This window comes from Prionailurus bengalensis, chromosome A3 (assembly GCF_016509475.1).
Source record: "Prionailurus bengalensis isolate Pbe53 chromosome A3, Fcat_Pben_1.1_paternal_pri, whole genome shotgun sequence".
NCBI classification, from domain to species: domain Eukaryota; kingdom Metazoa; phylum Chordata; class Mammalia; order Carnivora; family Felidae; genus Prionailurus; species Prionailurus bengalensis.
In genome coordinates, this window is record NC_057354.1 from 19,081,564 (window position 1) to 19,098,792 (window position 17,229).

A 17,229-nucleotide genomic window follows, 5' to 3' on the forward strand; every position below is an offset into this window, starting at 1 on the left:
TTTACAGATGAAAAAACTGAGGCACAGAGAGATTAAGAGACATGTTTATGGACATAGAACTGAGAGGTGGCAGAGAGGGGATTCAAACCCAGGCATCCTGGCTGCAGAGTCAATGCTATGTTGCCTCTCATGTAGGTATGAACTATTTTGTTGTGTGTTCTCACCCTTTTCCTTAATACCCCTACCTGATGTGTTTTTTATTTTTAGTTATAGATATTCCTTGACTTACAATGGGGTTACAGCCCAATGAAACCATCATAAGTTGAAAATACAGTAAGCCAAAAATGCATTTACTGGGCCTAACCTCCAGAACATCATAGTTTGGTCTAGCCTACTTTAAATGTGCTCAGAACACTTACACAGGCCCACAGTTGGGCAAAATCATCTAACACAAAGCCTGTCCTATACTAAAGTGTTGAATGGTTCCTGTAATTTACTGAATACTGTAGTGAAAGTGAAAAATAGAATGGTTGTACAGGTGCAGAGTGGTTGTTGACCTTGATCACACAGCTGACTGGGAGTCGTAGCCACTGCCCAGCATCATGAGAGAGGAGCATACTGCGGATGGCTAGCCAGGAAAAGATCAAAATCCAAAATACGGTTTCTACTGAATGCATATCGCTTTTGCACCATCATTAAGATGAAAAATTGTAAGTCAGACTGTCATAAATCAGGGACCATCTATAGTTGGTTAAATGATGTCACAGATTAGGTTCTTTGGGAAGCGGACTCTGGGGCAGAGATTAGTGTGCAGAATGTTTGTTAGGGAGTGCTCTTGGGACCAACACTGTGGAAAGGAGAGAAGGAAACAGGACAGGGCACAGGGAGAAGTTCAGCTGTGATGCAGGCCTGATGACAGCCGCAGCCAACCTCCAGGGAGCTGTTTTGTCTGGTGCTGGCTTGAAAATGGCTGGGCCTTCATAGCCCCACTTCAGTCAGCCCTGGGAAGAGCACAGCCTCAGTCACATGGCTCTCTGCAGCTGAGGTGATCTTTGAGAGCTGAGAGATCCTCCAGCAGTTGGGGCAACAAGTGCTTCCTTGAAGGAGAATCTGAGTGGCACATCGGTATACCTACCTCAAATGTATTCCTTTCCAGTCCTTTAAAAAAGTTTAGAGTATTTAAAACAAAGGACAAAAATATTGCACTGTAGAAATGGAATGTGCCATTAGAAGGAGGAATATAATATGGTTAGTATGGGTTAACGTGACTGCTGTTACTGAGAATTGAATGTGGCTGAGCTTCCTGGTAGGCAAAGCAAAAACTTTTTATTCTGGTAACATTCCCTGACAGAGAAAAATTTTCTTGGGGTTAAATTCTAAAAGAAGTTTCTTGGGGTGCCTGGGTGGCTCAGTTGGTGAAGTCCAATTTCGGCTCAGGTCATGATCTCATGATTCATGGGTTCCAGCCCCACATTGGTCTCTGTGCTGACAGCTCAGAGCCTGGAGCCTGCTTCAGATTCTGTGTGTCCCTCTCTCTGCCCCTCGCCTGCTCGCGCGCGCTCTCTCTCTCTCTCTCTCTCAAAAATAAACATTAAAAAAAATTTATGAAAGAAGTTTCTCAATTGGACACTTACTTGACTGATATAGTGTAGAATGTTCCCAGCAGATCAATAGCAAATGCTGATGCAGTTTTCATTTGTTCCTTGTAATGACTTTGCATGAATATAGAAGATATAATATGCCTTCTATAGCTCAGTGAAGCCCTTCCACAATTGAGAGTAGGCAGAGTTATAGACTTGCAATCTTGTTTCCTCAAATAAAACTTTATCCTTTTTCTTTAAAATTTTTGCTTGGTAGTTTCTCATGTTAGGTGTCTGATCAGCCCATCTCTGACTCTGTAACCTGTACCTCAGTATATAGCTGGTATTCCATACTCACCTCAATGCACCCTGAGCTCCACCCCACAACTGCTTTTCAGACTCTTGACCTCTGGCCCCAATATCCATCTATGGCTCCAACTTAGTCGTTGGATCTCACACTTCTTAGGTCATGTTCTTCTGCTTCCCTCCGTACCTGGGATGGACTCCCAGCCCCAAGAGCCTCCTGTTTTCTATCACTCCAGGTAAAACCAGGCCTACCCAAGACTTGGCTTTCACTGCAGATTCTGCTTCCCCTTCGCTGAAGGGCTCCTGAAGTAGGTCCCAGATGTTGAGGCAGGAGAGCCGGGCTCCAGATAAGGATTTTTCAGAGAGGTGGCAGGGAAACCATAATTGCTTCTCTGAAGAGAAGGGGAGAGCCCTTGCCAGCCATGGCCCAGGCTGACCTCTGTTCTTCCGCTTTCTCTTTCTTTAACAGACACTCCTGATGCTCCTCTATAGCAGTAAGACAGCAGAGATGAATCAGACCAAGTTCTTACTCTAGTTGTAGGTAAAGAAATGCCAACAGACATTTGTCAATAGATGACAATTCAGTGTGGTAAGGGCCCTTGGAGCACTGAGAAGGGACACTTGTTGGTGGGTGTGGGGGTAGAGCAAAATGAGAGATAACATATATGCCTGAAGATATGGCAGCTCCAAATATAAGGCGATCAACTTGTTTATGCAATAAGGGCACTCCAGATATTTTGTGTTTTTTTGCAGCTAAAATATAAACCTTCTTAGAGATGCATGACTCAAATGCCCAATATAACAGTTTAAGAAAGAGGAGGGGGAGGAGCAGGAAGGGAGAGCGTCCTAAGCAGGCTTTGCACTATCAGTGTGGAGCTTGACATGGGGTTTGAACTCATATACTGCGAGATCATGACCTCAGTTGAAATCAAGTTGGACAATTAACCTACTGAGCCACCCAGGCGCCCCTGTGCGTGTGTGTGTGTGTGTGTGTGTGTATGTATACATACATATATATGTATGTATATATACATATATGTATGTATATATATGTGTGTGTGTATATACACACACACATATAGTATTTTAAATCATGTATTATTTAAAATAGTATATTGATGTATGAATATTGATTTTTCCCACTCTTGCCTGTCCAGTAATAAATTTATGTTCAAACTCTTTATGAGTCCTTGATTTCTATGTAAGGTTCACCATTAGGGCCACTTTGACTCATCTAATATAATTTCTGAAAGCATATCACCTTCACTGCCTTCTCAGTTGAGAGCATTTTTGAAAAATCAGCTTTATTGAGGAATAACTTACATACTAAAAAACGCATCCATTTTTTTAAGTGTAAAGTTTGGTGAGATTTGACGAATGGATGCCCTCCTGTAACCTCCACCTAATCAAGATATGGAACATTTCCATCACCCTGAAGTTTCTTGGTGCCTCTTTGTAGTCCATCTCCGCTGCCCCCATCTGGCAGTCACTAACCTACTTTCCATCACTAGAGTAGAGTAGTGGTGCCCATTCTGAAATTTCACATACTTGGAATCAAGGAGTATGTACCCTTGGTCTCTGTTCAGCATGTTTTCGAGACTCATTCATGTTGTTGCAGAGAGAGTACTTTTCGGGTCAGTATGTTATGCTATTACTAGAAATTTTAATCTAAGCATCATTATCTTTCTTATATAACATTAAAACAGGTTTCATTTCTCCCAGGGGTATATATTACTGCGTAACTACTTAACTTTTATGGAAAATTTCAAATGGATCTAAGTGTAGACAGGACAGTATAGTGAGCTTCCTTGTGCCTATCAGCCACCTTCAATTATGAACTGATGGCCACTCTTGTTTCATGTCAAACTCCACCTACTAACCAACCCCTTCCATACTGACACAAATCTTAATTCTGTTATATGTATTTCAGTGGTTTTCTGAAACTGTTTTAAAAATATATATATATGATCTCTACCAAACCTAAAAAAAAATCAATACCGTATTGCTATTAAAGTGACCTTTGAGAGGCTTGTTTATACATAATACTTGGGATTGTGAGAAATAATTACTAAGTCTGTGGTAAATTTCTTTGCCTCTTTGTTTACTGATTTTGTCAGGGGACTACTTGTAATCGTCCAAAACTAGCTTGACTGAGGTCATTTCAGGGTAATGTGTTTTCTCCAAAAAGTGCTTTTTGGTTCAAAACAAGTTGAGAGAGCATCCCATTATATGAGGGATTCTGTAAAGACCAAAATGTAATAAGTAAACTCTTTTCTCAGAATACACTTTTTTTGTTTTTTTGTTTTTTTTTAAGTTTTCTGAGGGGGAACTACCTATGTTTGGTGTATTTAGGAGGGGATTTCAGTTGGTAATTTACCAGGTGTGGAAGTGAGAGAAAGGAGTGAAGGATGGTGGCTCCACTAGACTCTGGTTGAGGGGGCAGAGTGGATGGAGGTGCCTTTCAGTGAGATGGGAAACAGCCCAGTGGCCGTGTAGTTGGTACTGAGCCGAGTTCCAGAAATTGGTAGATCTAATAGCCTGGGGACCTGGCCCGCAGCTCCACCATGGGTCTGGAGCTCAGGAAAGGGGTCTAGGCTGGAGACAGAGGTCTGGGAGTCATCACCCTCACATGCAAATGAAATTGGCCAGGCCAAGGAGACAGTCACAGCAGCCAGGCCTGGGGGGGGGGGGGGGGGGGGGCGGCGGTAACCAAGATGCAGCAGACTGGCGGAGACTGGAGTAAGACCAGGAGAGGGTGCCATTGTGGAAGCCAAAGAGAAGTGCTTGGAGAGGGGAGTGGGCACGTATTGTACAATTCCATTTGTGTGTGTGATGTCCAGAAAAAGACAAAGGTATAGCGCAAGTAGATTTAGTGGAGGCTGGAGGTGGGAGTGGGGATTAACTCTTAAATGGGCACGAGGGATCTTACTGGGGAGGAGAATATGCTAAAACTGACTTATGGTGACAGCCATAACCTTCAGTAGGTACAAATGTTACACTTGAAACAGGTGGATATTTATGGTATGTAAAATATATTTCAGTAGGGCTACTAAATGCCACAAAAAGCTTAAGATACACGGTACAAGCCCATCTATCGGTCACTCACTTGGTGGTGGTTGTGGTCGGAATGGAGGGAGGAATTGGGGGCAAGGTGGGACAGAAGCTGGTTACAGTGGGTGGGGAATGATCTGGTGGTGTGGATGACTGGCTCCAGGCACTCATATGTGAAATGGAGAGAGAGATGGTGAGGGAGAGGGAGATGGCTGGGAGCTGGGAGCTTCCTTTTTTCTTTCAAACGTGACGTAAGTCCTGGGTGGATTTGATGGATGGAGGAGCTGCTGAGCAGCAAGCAAGCACCCAGATACCTGGCTTGCGTTCCACTTTGCCTACAGCTGGACTTGAGCATTCCAGAAGACCCTGACAGGAGGGGCTTTTTTGGACCTTACACATCGGGCCTCTGCTCCTGGACAAAGCCAGAAGTGTGAGGAGGGAACCAAATCCACTGGAGGAATAAGTGAGGTGAGTTCTCTCCTGACTCCAGGCTCAAGTATTTCTCAGGGCCTTTCACAGCTGGCCCTCACCTACCTGTCCAGCCTCTTCCCTCATCCCCACTGGACAGGTCAGTTCCCATCCTCTGGTTTGCTCTCCCAGGCCTGCCACCACTGAAGGAGCCCTTCACAATCGTTCTTGACCAGGATTTAGTTGCCATGCACCTGCCCTCAGAAGACCTGTAAGAAGATCCCTGCTGGGAAAGGTAGGCACGAGTTGCTGCTGCCCATGAATAAAATCTTATGCCTGTGAGGCCTCCTGTCCCTAATTCCTAGTTATGGACTAAGTTTTGTCCCCTGGTTGTGGCAGGTCCTGCTCCAGTCCCAAACCTCGGGCCCATGTTCTCATCACTCACCCCCAAGCCATAAAGTACAGTGTACTGATCAGGTGTTGCAAGAGCCTCTGTTGCCATTTCTTATGTTCAATGCTTTAGCTACCTCTACACCACACGATTAAAAAAATACGTGGTTGTAATCTGCTCCAAAACACTGATGGTATATAACCTCCTTTATTCTTGGGGTGAATGCTACCTCCCTCACTGACTGATGAAATGCGGGCTGCCAAGGAGGACCTCCAGGGTTCTCTGCAGTGGGCCAACACCAGCCCAGCCCCCAGCCCCAGGGAGCTGAGAGACCATCCAGGAGATGGCTCTCCTCCCAGAATATACCTGTGCATGCATGCTAGCAAGCTAGAGGGCCCAGGGCTAAGTGGCCAATTCTGACCACTGACCTTCTTCCTGCTCCATTTGGCCAGGAAAGCTCTCTCTTCACCCTAAATTCCAGACTTAACAGTAACCTAGTATAAAGAAAGGAACAATTTTTTAGGGACCCTACAAATGTGGGTACAGGAGCCCTGGGGAGTGGCCACAGACCACGCTTTTTCAATTAACCAATCAACACGAGGAGAAGCCTACAGCTGGGCCTCTGGGATCCAGTGTCCTAATGGGCTTAGTACCCTTAATTCCTGCCATCCTGACTGTAAGCTTACCCAGACAAGCAAACCCAGACAAGCTCCCTACTGCTTCTGGCCAATATGCTCAGAAAGCCTGTCTCCCAAATACATTCACTTTATCTTGCTCAATAAACAATACCTACCCTGGGCTCCAAATTCAGTTCTTGCACCCTCCCTTACTTCCTGGGCCCGCTTTTATCTTAGGATATGGACTTTGGCTCCCCTCTGACCCACACCCAAGGCAGCAAGACAGGTGCAGCCCCTTCCAGGCCCCACCCAACCCCTGGGGAGGGAGCCGCCAGTGCTGAGCTGAGCAATGAGAGCACATCCCACACAGAGCCGAGCCCTGCCCTCTCCCAACAACGCCCCCCACCCCAACTTTGCCCCAGTCAGGTCGGGGACCTTGTGTAACAAAGAGGCAGACACTAGGTTTCCGTTAAGTTGTAGGAATTTATTTTAAATAACCTACAGTTGATTAAAAGGGAATTCATGATAAAAATAGAAGATACTTGAGGAAAGATGTGGGAAATGGACTCTGCACACACGCTAAACTAACAATGCTTCTAAAACTAATGATTATAGCAAAAAATGTCTTCACATTAAAATTCTGCTTTTTATGGGTTTTTTTCCATTTTTTACACAATTACAAAAGAAAAAATAAAAGCCCTAAATTCTTGATTATTTTTCCTTTTTTTGGACCAAATACTCATTTTCCTCTAAATTATTGACTTGTGGAACTTTTTACACAATAAAATCTTTCAAGTGAAAGATTGGGTTTAAAATGAAAAAGATGGATATCTGAAGGGTACAGAGAATGCTCAGAACAAAGAATGATGGGAAAATGGTTTCAGTCACTGATTATTTCATTATCCTTAGACTCACTCACCCCCTCATCCCTCCCCAACCCCAATCTACACGATCTTTAAGATCAAGAAAAAGGTTTAAATATTTTAAAATAATTAAAAAGAAATAAAAATTCACATTTAAAAAGGAACACTCAAGTCAGGAAATATTTTCCCATCATGCTTTTCTGTGAACAGGTGTCTGAACCAAAACACTGCCGATGTCACGACTGCTTCAAGTTTAATGAAAATTGATTCCCATGACAATAGATAGTGACAATTCTCACTAACAGGTGCGCTGGGTTTTTGTTCTACTTAATTTTAAATTCCTGAAATGGGGGAGGGGGGAGGGCGTTTAGGAATTCATTTCTATTAAAATATAGAAGTTATTGCAAAACCCTAACTGTAAAAACGCACCAATATAATCGGACTTCGTATACAGTAGCTAAGAGAATCCAAATGCTTCAGTGAAACAGTGAATTTGCCTGGCAGAACTCTGACAAATTCCCATCCACTTGCTCTCTTGAAAATAAAAACAAAATTCAAAACAAATCATACAGCTAGAATTTTGATATCTGAAATATTTTTAAATAAGTTGTCCATAGGACAACTGGCTCAGCTCTCCCTTATAATATCTCCAGGTTTATCTTTTCGCAAAGATGTTCGTTTGTTAAGACTCGCCGCCTCTCTCCCTCAGCTGTGAGGGTAAGCAAGGCTCACAGTTTATCCACCTTCCCCAAACCACACTGTTCCTTTTCACAGAACCCTGCCCGCCCCTCGAGACTGGCTAGAACTCGTAGTCCTCATCAGCCATGTCGATGGCCCACGCAAACTTCTCCCGCTGGGTTTTGTTGTAAATTTTCTCAATTGGGACCCCCCACTTCTTGCACCTGTACACAGAGGAGAAAAAGGGGGATTAGTGTCTCAGGGAGCAACAGCCCAGACCCAGGGCAGGGACCTGAATATGCTTGCTTCGTGTCCATCTGCTGAGAATGAATTTTAAGAACATGCCAAACATATTCTAACAGTATCATGTGCTCGTGACCTCTAAAGTAGATGCTACTACAGATGTACTAATGAAAAAAACCTAATGCAGGGAGTTGAGTAATTTGCTTACCCTGTCATGCAGCTAGTGAGATGGAGCTAAAAAGTGAACCCAAGCTGTCTGGCCCTGGTGTCCATGCTCTCAACCACAATGCATACTGCCCCTCAATCTAACTCAACCTCTAGCACCCAACAGGGCCAAAGAGCAAAAAGGGTACAAGAGCCGGGTGGAACCCCTGACCCATAGGAGCAGGTCAGGCTCAGAAAAATGCACATTAATTAATAAGCATCTTCCAAAAAATAAATAAATACAACTCACTTATTTTGGATGTCATTTTATGACTGTGTGGGGTTAAAAGGGAACACAAGCAATAGAGAATTTATCTTTGTTATAAGCTCCCTCTAACTCTTTCTGTACGTTGCTCAGCTCTGCAGTCTTTTTTTTTTCTGCTTGTTCCTTTTTTCCTTTACTTGTAAAAAAAAATTATCAAAAAGTTTTGTTCAAGTGTAGATAGATGGGCTCCTTTTAGATTTTTCCTTTAATAAGGGCCAAGAGTTCCTATTCTTGTCCTACTAAAGTTCCATAGGGGTAGAGGCTGCAACTGCCTTTTAAAAACAGACAAAAACACGCTCCAAGGCAGTATAACAACATTACTGACCATTTAGGGTCACTGAAGATGTTCTAGTGCAATTGCAGTGTGCATAGTAGAAAGGCAAGGATTTCCCAAAGGACTTCCAAGTATGAGGTGAAGGGATGGCATGGGAAGGCCAACAGTGCTCTTGAACCCTCCACTACATTCTCAAGCCAGCAGCAGGACCCCAAGAAGGGCCCAAAGATTACTTACCAAGCCACTGTAATCCTTGGGTCCAGATAATTGAGTTTGGAGGTTCCCAAAGCAATTTGTTTATTTTCTTCTCGGTCTGTGGCCTGAACTTCGAGCTTCATTAACTGCTCCTCCAGTCTTTGCACAGCCTTCTTCTTTGACTCTACCACCCTGGAAGAATGGAAGTCATCAAGAACCAGGCCTAGCTTCTGGACAAAAACACTGCAACCCCACCCAGCCATGCAGGGGCAGCAAAAGCAGGAAAACCCTAAATACATACAGAGATTTCCAAAAGATACCACTCAGAAACTCTAGAAAAGCTGGGGCCCCTGGGCCTCTGATATTACCCCTGCTTTTCTCTCAACCAGTCCCCAGCTCTGCATAACAACCAGGTACATACTTCTTGGTCTTTGCATCCTTTAGGACCTTGGCATCAGCCTTAGCACTTTTCAAGTCTCTCCGGGCATCTGCTAGTTGTTCCTTCTTGGCATCAATCTAGGTGGGGAAGAACAGTAAGGTTTAAAAATAAAATCAGCCCGGAGAGAAAAGAGCTCCATCAGACATGAAACCTAGAAGCTGTCTCCACCAGGCAGGCTGCCTATGTCAGTGACATGCCACATAAACCTCCCCCCTCTCCCAGGGCGGCTTCATGAAGACACAGATTAGATGCACAGTGACTGCTGAATGCAAATGCTATTTCGTCATTTATGTTCTTCAGTGACCCTTCAAGAAATCAGTGATCCTTCTATTATAGGCAGTGACCCAGGGCCTGTCCCCTTAATGCAAAAGCTCAGGTTACAGAACCTGCCAGGACTGGGAATGTGAGTGCCAATCTTTCGATCACATAACGCTTTAGTTTTAGACACCTGGGAGGAGGGCTACAGATGAAAGCTGTTCACTAAATGGATCCTGTGTCAGGTTATAGCCTTCCTTCTACAAATACTGAAGGAGATAACTCTTTATGAAGCTGAGACAGGATCCTTGCATCTACTGAACCCAGCTCATTCCTCAGATTCTGCCAGCACTCTGGGAAGGAGCTGCCAGCTTCTCAGGAAAAAAGGATGCACTGGAGAGAATACCCAAGGGACCCAGGAAGCTAAACAGCTCAGCCAGTCGGCTGAAACCTATATATGGCACAGCCTGGCTTTGGCCTTCTGTATTTTAAATGAAAGGGAGCTGAGACTGGAAGGAAATTAAAGCAGTTATCACTCAAAAACAGAGGTCTGAAAACATTTTTAGCTATGGAGCTCTTTTTTCCAAATAAAATCTCATGGAATCCCGGTTTATAAAGGATGAAACAAGCAATTCCAGCCTTTCTTGCTTATAGAACCCTTGGAGGGCCTCTGGAAAACCTAAGTTCTTAGTTCTTGCTTAAGGACAGCGCAGGCAACACCAGGAAACTAGAGCCCAAACCAGGGAGCTCATGCTGCTGGGGGCAGAACCTCAGATGTGCTATTACCTTTCCTAACCTACAAGGTCAAGGGAACCTCTGCAGAGTAAATAAATACTTGCCTGATTCAACACAGTCTGGGCTATTGCTCTCAGCCTAGAATTGTCTGTTAAATATACACATATAGCCCAAGTTTGGAAACAGAGGCCACCGTTGTGAGAGAATCATTAAATATATTTTACTATGAATGGCTTACTTCCAACATCCATGTTGTCCAAAGTCAAGCTGAAGGAACTGATTCTATACACAAAAGCATCAGACACCACTAGCTAGATTCTTCTTGGGCTAGAAATTTAACAGACCACAATCTTTTAACCATTTCCGTGGATGCTAAATTGGCAGGCTGTTTCAAATTCTCTCAAAGCATCAAAGACTCCATTGATTCACTTGGCAAACAGGGGCGTGTGTTTGCTTTGTGGGCACACAGGAGAGGGTTCCTGGGCTTGGAGGGCTCGTCTGGCAGGCGGCCCTGGGCTGCCCAAACAGTGGTTCCAGAGTAAGATCAACAAAATACCTCCTCATGCTCCAGGGGGATGGGTAGCTTGAATTGGGTAAACAGCACCTGAATATTCATGCTTTTATTTCTGGCTTGGAACAACAACATGGGGAGAGTAGATGATTCCACATGACCACCATTTAACAGAGTGGCAGCGAACAGGAGCTGCTAGGATGGGTGGCCTATAGGGTTCTTTGCCTGCCAACCATATATTCTAAGGATTTGAGAGGTCTAGGGGTATATATTCATTTACTGTGCATATGTGCATCCCTCTAGCAAAACGAGATGGCACCTGTAGCATGAACTGTAGGTTGTGGGTATCTTTTGACCCAGACATACTACTACCGGGTATTTATCTTGAAGAAATTTCAACAGGAGGAAAATATATGGACCTGAAAATGTGTATGGAGCCTCACTTTATAGCAGTCATTTTTAGTTTTTATTTTAAACTTATTTATTTATTTCTTTAAAAGAGAGAGAGAGAGAGAGAGAGACAACAAGCAGGGGAGGAGCAGAGATAAGAGAGAGACAGAGGATCCAAAGTGGGCTCTGTGCCGACATCAGAGAGCCCAGTGTGGGGCTCAAGCTCACGAACCATGAGATCATAACCTGAGCCAAAGTTGGACACTTAGTCAACTGAGCCACCCAGGCACCCCTGTAACAAGTCATGTTTAAACTCCACCTGTCCTAGTACAGAATTCTGTAAATGTGGATGGAAAAGAATTACATCTGTAATTTCACTAACCTCTGTTTGAAATTCATCATTTCGTCTTCAATTATGAATGTGGGCAACAAACCATAGTAGTATCAGTAGTACCTATGATACATTCTCCACCAATATAATACAGATATTTCCGGATCATTAAAATTGTTGCAGAAATCTTAAGTATTGTTTATGTATTCTTTACTATCCTTGAAATTTAGTGATTATTAGACCCACCTTCAGATCTTACTTAGTAAGTTAATAAGGAAGCACATCACAGACTTTAAAATATACTTGGTAAGTGTATTTCAGGATAATTGGTCCTTTGTGACAACCCTATGTGTCTGTTCTAGAGTGAAATACCTGCCAGTTCTCACTGAGAGTTAGTACGTTGGAATGGATTAGTGACATAGCCATTGCTAACACAGAAACGCTCACCACCGAAGTGTTTAGTGCCTTGTGGCTTGAAAGCGCAGTACCAGACAGAGTCAGAAGGAAGAAAAGCACATGGAAGAGGAATAGCATCTACTTGTTTGCATGTCTCTCTCCCTCTAGGGCAGCAACTCTGGCACACAGCCAGAATTCAACAGATGTTTGATGATGAGCTACATAAAAATATGAGTCATGTGGAATGTGTAAAAATAAAAATAGTTGTGCTAGGATTAGGGGGAAATAAAATATCATTGTTCATCATCTTTTTAATTTGAAGCAATCTAATTTAGAAACAGTTGTATTTCTGGACTGTGGCAAGGAATGGTGAAGACCATCTTTATATCCATTATTCTCACGTATAATAAGGACAATAATATTTCAAAAGAGGGCACACATCAAACTCAGCTTTTCAAAATAGGAAGAGTGGCCAGTGCAGGAGTTCTGTCCACAGAATACAGACTTTATTAAAAAAAAAAAAAAAAAAAAAAAAAAAAATTTTAATGTTTATTTTTGAAAGAGAGCAGGTGAGTGCGCATGCACACGTGAGCCTAGCTGGGGAAGGGCAGAGAGGGGGGAAACACAGAATCTGAAGCAGGCTACAAGCTCTGAGCTGTCAGCACAGAGCCCGACACAGGACTCAAACCCACGAACCGCAAGATCATGACCTGAGCCGAAGTTGGAAATAGACTTCTGAACAATGAGTACCTGATACTCAGTTATCTTCATCAGGGATAACTCCTATCATATTTCCATTTGTTTATCTTTAGCATGGACATATCTTCCAGAACAGACCTAGAACTGGCCTTCTCATATCCCAGCCCAGAAGGCCTCTTATTTGCAGATCATCTATCCACAGCAGATGTGACTCCCTTCATTTTGCGACCACACCATCCAGATCCACATTACCTTAGACTGCAAGTTCATCATGGACTTCTCAAAAGTTTTGGGTGGTGCCCTCTGATGGTTACAAAGAATTGCAACAGCTCGGTTGGCACGGTTGTAAGACAGGATCTTTGCTGGGATGTTCTCATCAGCTGTGAAGAAAGAAACATGACAATAAAAGAGTTAATTTGTATATCTGAGGAGAATACACCACATGGCTTCCCCAGCACTTCCTCATGATTCTGCCAGCCCTCATCTCACTAAGATGATCAAGTTCTCCTGAGACACAAGGTCAAAACTGAGAGTCAAGTCATCAGCTTTTCGGAAAGGCCACCCCGTCCCCCAATGTAGTCTGAAGAAAATGTAGAATTGGAACAGAAAAGGTCTGTAGAGGAGGACAAGACAAAAGGATCACAAGCTTTATGTTTTAAAATCATAAGTCGGTATCTGTTTTACAAAGAAAAATTCAAAGTGTCATTGGAGGAATATTTTACTTATGTCACATGGCATCCTTTGTCCCACCCCAAAATACTGACCCTCAAAATACCCTCTTTGGATTTTCTGGCTTTTAAATTTTTTTTTTTTCAACGTTTATTTTTATTTTTGGGACAGAGAGAGACAGAGCATGAACGGGGGAGGGGCAGAGAGAGAGGGAGACACAGAATCGGAAACAGGCTCCAGGCTCTGAGCCATCAGCCCAGAGCCCGACGCGGGGCTTGAACTCCCGGACCGCGAGATTGTGACCTGGCTGAAGTCAGACGCTTAACCGACTGCGCCACCCAGGCGCCCCTTGGATTTTCTGGCTTTTATATTCTAAAGCCATTTGACATAGAGGACAGAGGAAATTTAGCAGTGGCTGGGCTCTAGAAAAAGAAGTTTGTGGATGTTGGTCATACCTCCTGCACCTAGTTTTTAGGAGAATACTATCAACTCTTAAAGGGGTAAAAATGGCAGAAACTTCAGGGGAAGGATGTGCTCTCCTTTTACAAAATAACATGACAACTTTGTTCTCTCCAATTTAACCAAACATTATAGCACTTTCATCCTATTACCTTTATTAACATACATATAAAATATAAAATGCAGGCATTTTCAGAACAAATAAAAGCTCCTGTCAGCATTCCATGAAAATAAATCTTGACGTTGGGGTAGGAAAGGTGAAATAGCACTGACCTTCTGTTTATACAACTAAGCCTCAGCTCTCTGTTAGATACACGGAAGGAAAAGTTTCCAGTCACAAAGTTAGGGAGAAAAAGCAAAACCGATCCAGGACTTAAGCTAGCTGAGCAAGGCAATGGACGTACAAATAAGGGTACAGGCCTGTTTGGCCAAACAATACTTACGGGCTGTGAGTTCTTTCAACTGTTGCTGTAGCGTGATGGAGGCATTATATGTACGGAACACCTTGGCTGTCAAGCCCTCCATGAGATCCTGAAGATGCTTATTCAGGATACCAGTCTGGAGGAGACAAGGCACAGAGTATATTGGGATTTAGGTAAAAGCCCTACCACTCTGCCCCTTCTGGCAAGCAAGCCCTAGGACATTTATGCCAGTGCAATCTCAACTCTGCCAAGTTTACTGCCTTGCCAGTGAGAAGTTAGAAAAAAAAAGGAGAAAAGAATTCCAAATTACAGGCTTGCATGATACCTCCCTATGAAGTACTTTAATCTTAAGCAGGCCAATAAAACAAATGTGTCCTTCCCTATTAAGACCTTCCATGATAAGCTATCAGGGAGAGGGCTTTGGTCTCCAGCAGAGGTGGCTGGGCATCCAGCAAGAGAAGACTCTGTTAAGAGCCAGAAGAGGATAAAAGGCAGGGTTTGTCTACCTGTCTCAGGACTTTGGTCGTGAATTCACTATGTGCCTGAGGGAGGAAGTGTGTCTAGGATAGGATGGCACAGGACAGACTAAAGGGAGAGTCCAAGCCACCCCTGGGCAAACCTCTCCTTTAGGAGCTCGAGTGGCTCTGGCTGGGCCCCTCCTCCAACCCACTGCACTTTGTCCACTCACATTGAGTCTATCAAAAAGATCATCCTCAGGCTGTTTGTTCTCCATAAATAGCTGTAAGTTCTTAAAAACCTAAAAGAAATAGAAGAACCTATTATTTGAAAAGCCTTTACTTTGGAAATAATTGCAAACGTACAAAAACTTGGAAAACAAAAAAGCACAAGGAACACTGACATCCTTTACCAGATTCACCCATTATTACCATTTTACACATCATTTGCCACTCACATAGTACACGTCTGCCCCATTTCTATGTGTGTGTATATACATGTTCATTGTTTGTTCTGAACCATTTATGGGTACTTGTATTATAGTCCTTTACCCTTAAATACCTCAAGGTATTTCCAAGAATTTTGTAAGGATAGAGATACTGCCTTACATATGCACAGTACTCATCAACTTTATAAATCTGCATGAGGACATACTTTAGTGGTCGAGTTTGGTCAGCTGACCTAGTGATGTCCTCTACCTCCCCAGTATGGAACCCAATCTAAGGTAAGGTATTATATTTGTCATGTCTCTTTAGCCTCATTTAATACGGACCACTGCCACAGCCAGCAAAGCCCAATTACCTGATTAGACATCAGGCTGTTAAAGGACTGGATTATGGGGGCCCTGCAGCACCGTCTTCAGCTGTGGGCTCAGAGGTTTGAGGATAACAGGCTACTGCTTTGCTCAGTCAGGAGTTGGGGAGAGGCTGAGCAAAGCTACAAAAGTGACAAATGTGCAACATGACCAGGGGATACTAAAACATGGTTGAATCATTACAACATGGTGAGTTAAATCTTATGCTGAAATTTGTCATAAGGGCCCACTCTCTACAGCATGTTCTGTTGAATACTACTACAGGATGTGGCCCCCTAATCCCAGAAAGGTAGCATGGAGCAGAGGAGGTGAGGGACAGGGACTAAAAGGAGGTACACAGGACAACCAACAACACCTCTCCCCTCCCTTTCAAATCATTTTCTTCTAGTGCTGAGCAAAATGCAGAGCATACAAAAAGCACTCAGTAACTGTTGAATGACTGAATGGAAGAAAGAAAAAACAGGCAAGGGAGCACAGGCCACAGGAGACTTACTCGTTTCTCAACAGGTACTTTGTTATAATATCTGATTGAATCTTTCCCAAGGAAGTCAAACTCTACCACGTATTCCTGACCATCCAACTCTGGGTGCAGATTGATATGCTCCACACGAAGTGAACAGCAACCCACAGTGTCTGCTGTTTCTCCTTCTTCCTTCTCATTGCCTGCTCTCAGAGCAAGCTGTCCAGGGAGGAGGGAAAAATGAGAACAAATGAAAATACTTCAATCTCACAGGATCTACAAGAAACCCAAATAAGTCTCCCAATTCTCTTTGGGACAGAGCATCAGTCTGCAAGGCCTGGGAATTCTGGATTCTACACTAGTGCTTCTTCTTCAAATAAAATGAAGTACAGAGAATCAAAATAGTATTATCCTTTCTCAGAAAACCAAGCTTCTCTTTATTCTGTTCTCTCAAATGGGGATGGAGGAAAGAACTTCTTTCTTTCTTTCTTTCTTTCTTTCTTTCTTTCTTTCTTTCTTTCTTTCTTTCTTTCTCTCTCTCTCTCTCTCTCTCTCTCTCTCTCTCTCTCTCTCTCTTCCTTCCTCCCTCCCTCCCTCCCTTCCTGTTCCTTTCTTTCTTTCTTTTTTTTTTTTTTAAACAAAGCAGGGGCACCTGGGTGGCTCAGTCTGTTAAGTATCCAACTTCGGCTCAAGTTATAATCTCATAGTTCGTGGGTTCAAGCAGAGTCAGGCTCTGTGCTAACAGCTCAGAGCCTGGAGCCTGCTTCAGATTCCATGTCTCCCTCTCTGTTCCTCCCCTGCTTGTGTTCTCTCTCAAAAATAAATATTTAAAAAAAAAAGAAAAGAAAAAGAGTGGCTCTCTCAGCATTTTTTACTTAAAGAGATATATTTCAGTTTATAAAAAAGTAATAATAATAAAACAAAGCAGCATTCCTATTCTGGGCAATCAGACTCAACATGTGAGTCTCTTAATTTTGCTTATTTTTTAGATAACTCAGAATTTGAGCTAATCAGCACTAAAATCTTCTAAAAGATACTGACAAACTGACCTCCCTCACGGTCTTTCAGGGGTGCCTGGGTGGCTCAGATGGTTAAAGCTTCAGACTCTTGGGTTTCAGATCAGGTCATGATCTCATGGTTCATGAGTTCAAGCCCCATGTCGGGCTCTGCATTGACAG

The 17,229-nt window shown here is 43.3% G+C and overlaps 1 protein-coding gene across 1 annotated transcript in view; it reads right to left on the reverse strand.

The window, feature by feature from the left end:
* Positions 1 to 6,756: 6,756 nt before the first annotated feature.
* Positions 6,757 to 17,229, reverse strand: part of TOP1 (DNA topoisomerase I) — a 95,571-nt gene continuing 85,098 nt past the window's right edge. Inside the window, exons 15-21 of the mRNA XM_043602376.1 lie at positions 16,085 to 16,270; positions 15,010 to 15,078; positions 14,343 to 14,457; positions 13,024 to 13,151; positions 9,437 to 9,531; positions 9,058 to 9,207; positions 6,757 to 8,058 (exon numbers count right to left, since the gene is read on the reverse strand). Coding sequence (XP_043458311.1) covers positions 7,956 to 8,058; positions 9,058 to 9,207; positions 9,437 to 9,531; positions 13,024 to 13,151; positions 14,343 to 14,457; positions 15,010 to 15,078; positions 16,085 to 16,270 — 846 coding nt within the window. The 3' untranslated portion in view covers positions 6,757 to 7,955. The remainder of the gene's footprint in view (positions 8,059 to 9,057; positions 9,208 to 9,436; positions 9,532 to 13,023; positions 13,152 to 14,342; positions 14,458 to 15,009; positions 15,079 to 16,084; positions 16,271 to 17,229) is intronic.